The sequence below is a fragment of the Morone saxatilis genome, unplaced genomic scaffold (genome assembly GCF_004916995.1).
Source record: "Morone saxatilis isolate NCDOM2014 unplaced genomic scaffold, NCSU_SB_2.0 Contig6, whole genome shotgun sequence".
NCBI lineage: Eukaryota > Metazoa > Chordata > Actinopteri > Moronidae > Morone > Morone saxatilis.
Genome location: NW_023340206.1, coordinates 1,482,069 through 1,485,363, shown reverse-complemented (window position 1 = coordinate 1,485,363; position 3,295 = coordinate 1,482,069). Strand labels below are relative to the sequence as shown.

The following is a 3,295-nucleotide window of genomic DNA, read 5'->3' as shown; positions in this document are numbered from 1 at the left end:
ATTGAATTAAAATTGAATTGAATAAGTACGTTTGGGGAAATAAAAAGAGGGGAGCATGACACAGAAAAATGATTCAGAAATAATTAATGAAGAATTAAATAACATTAAAAATGTATTCATCTTTATATCTATTTTTAATATTAGTATTTACTGGGTTATTTATTCATTAATTTTTTATTTCTGCGGTTTTGGTCATCCATACTGGAGCAACAACAAACAGTAAAATGCAGCAAAGAAAAACAAAGAATACAAATAGATGAAATGATACATATTACTGAGGCAAGCAGTGATTTTAATGCTAGGATATGTTTAGCAGATTGCAGGTCACTGTTTTCAAAGTCTTTGCAAAGTCCCAATTCCTAAAGTTCAGAGAGGTAATAATTCAATCTTCACTAATATGCCATTTTAACAACAGAGTAAATAAAAAAAATCTATCTGCAGTGTTTGCAATTGTGGCACTTTTTCCGTTGACCACCGCAATAGGTTTTTGTCACTCTAAAAATTTTTTGGGTATAATTTTTTCCAACTGACGCTTAGTAACGTAAGTGAATATGGGGAATGAAGCGTGGACTTGCTGGAATGAATAGTGTTAGTTGTTTTAGGGAATGAAGGAATGAATTTGTGTCCACTTTTTCCAAGGTTGGGTTTGGGGTAGGTCATTGAGTCAGGAGTGAGTGAAGTCACGAGTCTTGGTGTTGAAGTCCATGTCGAGTTTCAAGCCTTTTTTCAAATTTTGTCGAGTCTAAATCTGAGGTCTCACTTGAGGTCCGAAAGTCATGTGACTCGAGTCCACACCTCTGATGTTTACACACATATGTTCAAGATAATTTGTCCAGAATTAAAAAAACCTACTGATTCTATTCCTTCTAAGATATGGAAGCATTCCTTTGCTGTTTACAATGGCTGCAAGTCTGGTCTGGGGTCCATGACCTTGCTTCTGGCTTCGATGTGGCCTATTTCTGGATCCACTCGTAAGGAGATACACCACTTCAGATTTCACTTCCAAGTTTGAAATTAATGTATTGCTTTGATTAATTCAATGGCTTTTTGCTGAAACGTTCACTAGTATCCTGGCCCAGTAGTAACAGTGAGACATGATAGATCCGTGAAATACAATATCAGGTCCTCTGGCTCCTCCTAGTGTTCCTAATGCATTTGCAAAAAAATCCACCGGGCCCCTGAACGAAACAACCATCAGAGGCAACAAAAAAATGGGTGACTGAGTCTTATTCCATGTGCATCAAATACAGATTTTCGGACCCTGGGAAATGAGACTTGGCATCACACCTTCCAATCTTCCAACCCAAAGTGTCTGCATAGTTTTCTTCTTAGGTTCTGATTGGTTGTTTTTGTTCAGGCCCGGTGGATTCTTGCAAATGCCATTAAGAGAACTAGAACCCACACGAGGAACCTGATTTTTTTCCACAGATCATCAGTCTCATGCTCTATTGTCAGAACAGAGTGAAAATTTCAGCTATAATGACAAAAAGTTTTTAATTTTTTATAAAAGTTGTCTACTGTAGCTTTAATTCTCCTGTTTTGTCCCTTGACCAATACACTGAGGTTGGTCCCCAGGTGCTTCAAAAGGATTAAAAAGGATAACTAATAATAACTAAATAAGCATTTTGCTGACAAGGAGGATATCATCCCTGCTCATCCCCCTTCAAATCATCTACTGAGTGACAGGAAAGACATGGGAGAATGAAATACATTAGTCTCTCCAAACAACAAAATGCTTAACCAGATTAACTGTTTGAATCCGAGCAATTCAAGACATTCAAGCTAACTTTTAAGATGCTTTTTTCTAACTTGTCTGTTATTGTTCAGACTCAAATCATGACCCCTCAACATTAAATATCCAGTTGACGTCAGTGTGAGAAAAATGTCTCTCTGTCTGTTCCTGCAGGTCAACAGTGTGGCTCTCCACAGCTCCCTCTGAGCCTCTGACCCGCTGGTATCAGGTCAGATGTTTGCTTCAGACGCCACTCTTCGCCAAGCTTGGACAAACTCTGTCCGGGACTGTCCTGCTGGCCGCTAACAACAGGTACACTTGTGCTTCCATCAGGCCGGACTTCCAAATGTTTTCTCTGAAATCACTGAGTAGGCCAAGCAGGTTCACTAACCTGCTGTAGCACTGTCTTATCTCTTCCCATGTCTGGTTCAGAACAGTTTCCAGATCAGTTCGTGTCCAGATCAACTAGTGGAAACTCTCATGGAAGCTTGTTTTCAGTCTGTGAGTGTAACAAACATTTACCTTTTCCACATTCCAGGCATAGCTATGACATCCACATCACAGCCACAGTCGACCAATCAGGTTTCAGATCTGGAAACATCCTGGACCTCAAGAACCCTTTCTTCAGGTTACACCTTTTCTGATCTATTAAAACCACAAGTTTTGTTTTTCACAGTGGCATATTATATACAAAAAATTGTACCTTACATTCGAAGTGGATATTTTGACACCATTGTTGACTTTTTGAGTATAAATTCAAGACCAGAAGGTGTTTCATAAAACCAGATTAGTAGTAGTCTTATTTTGATTAATTTTGTTTCATAAAGGAGGTTTAAATAAGTCTGAACTCACAGCTGCCCTACAACATGCTGTCTATTGTTGATTTGTGTTTGTGTTTTATTCTAAGTGTTATATGTTTAATATATGGTGCTCTTTAGCTCAGTCAGCTATTCCTTCCTTCAGGATTATAATGTACAAGACATGATCCCATTTGCATTTCAGGTGATTTCCATCTTATCTGAATTCCCGAAATTCCGATTCTAATTAATGACAATCAGCAAGTGAAGGATTCTGTGTGTAGGACACCGCCATGGTTCTACAGCTAGAGACCTCCAGACATTGGCAACATAGAGGTCCAGCGGTTGGCCTCTCTCCTCCTGGATTCAGGGTGAGGAGAACAGAGGTAAAACTTGAGATGTGGCATTATAAACCACTTGCATAGCATATAATGTGTTTAGAGAGAAATCACTGAATTTACTTTACACTGACTTTAAAGAATGATCAAAACACAGCTTCTATACTGCTTCCTGGAGGATCCACAAGAGGGCAGCAAGGGGCCACTAATACTTTAGACTATTCATCTGGAGTAATAACCCTAATAGAGTCAGAGTTGAATCTACTATAAAACATTCCCAGGTGTCACATATAGATCATGTGTAAAATATGTACTTAGATGTAATCTTAACACTAATTTGTCATTTGAAATAGGCCAAAATATGATGGGAGATATTTTTCATTTAATTTTTCAGATGTATAATGTAGAGGGAGAGAAGAAAGTATTGT

General features: G+C 38.2%; 1 protein-coding gene across 1 annotated transcript in view; it reads left to right on the top strand.

Annotated features, from left to right (window-relative positions):
- The window catches only part of LOC118340166 (histone-arginine methyltransferase CARM1-like), a 13,873-nt gene that overhangs the window by 9,872 nt on the left and 706 nt on the right, over nt 1-3,295 (top strand). The window contains exons 11-13 of the mRNA XM_035678038.1: nt 1,907-2,044; nt 2,271-2,360; nt 2,735-2,915. Coding sequence (XP_035533931.1) covers nt 1,907-2,044; nt 2,271-2,360; nt 2,735-2,738 — 232 coding nt within the window. The 3' untranslated portion in view covers nt 2,739-2,915. The remainder of the gene's footprint in view (nt 1-1,906; nt 2,045-2,270; nt 2,361-2,734; nt 2,916-3,295) is intronic.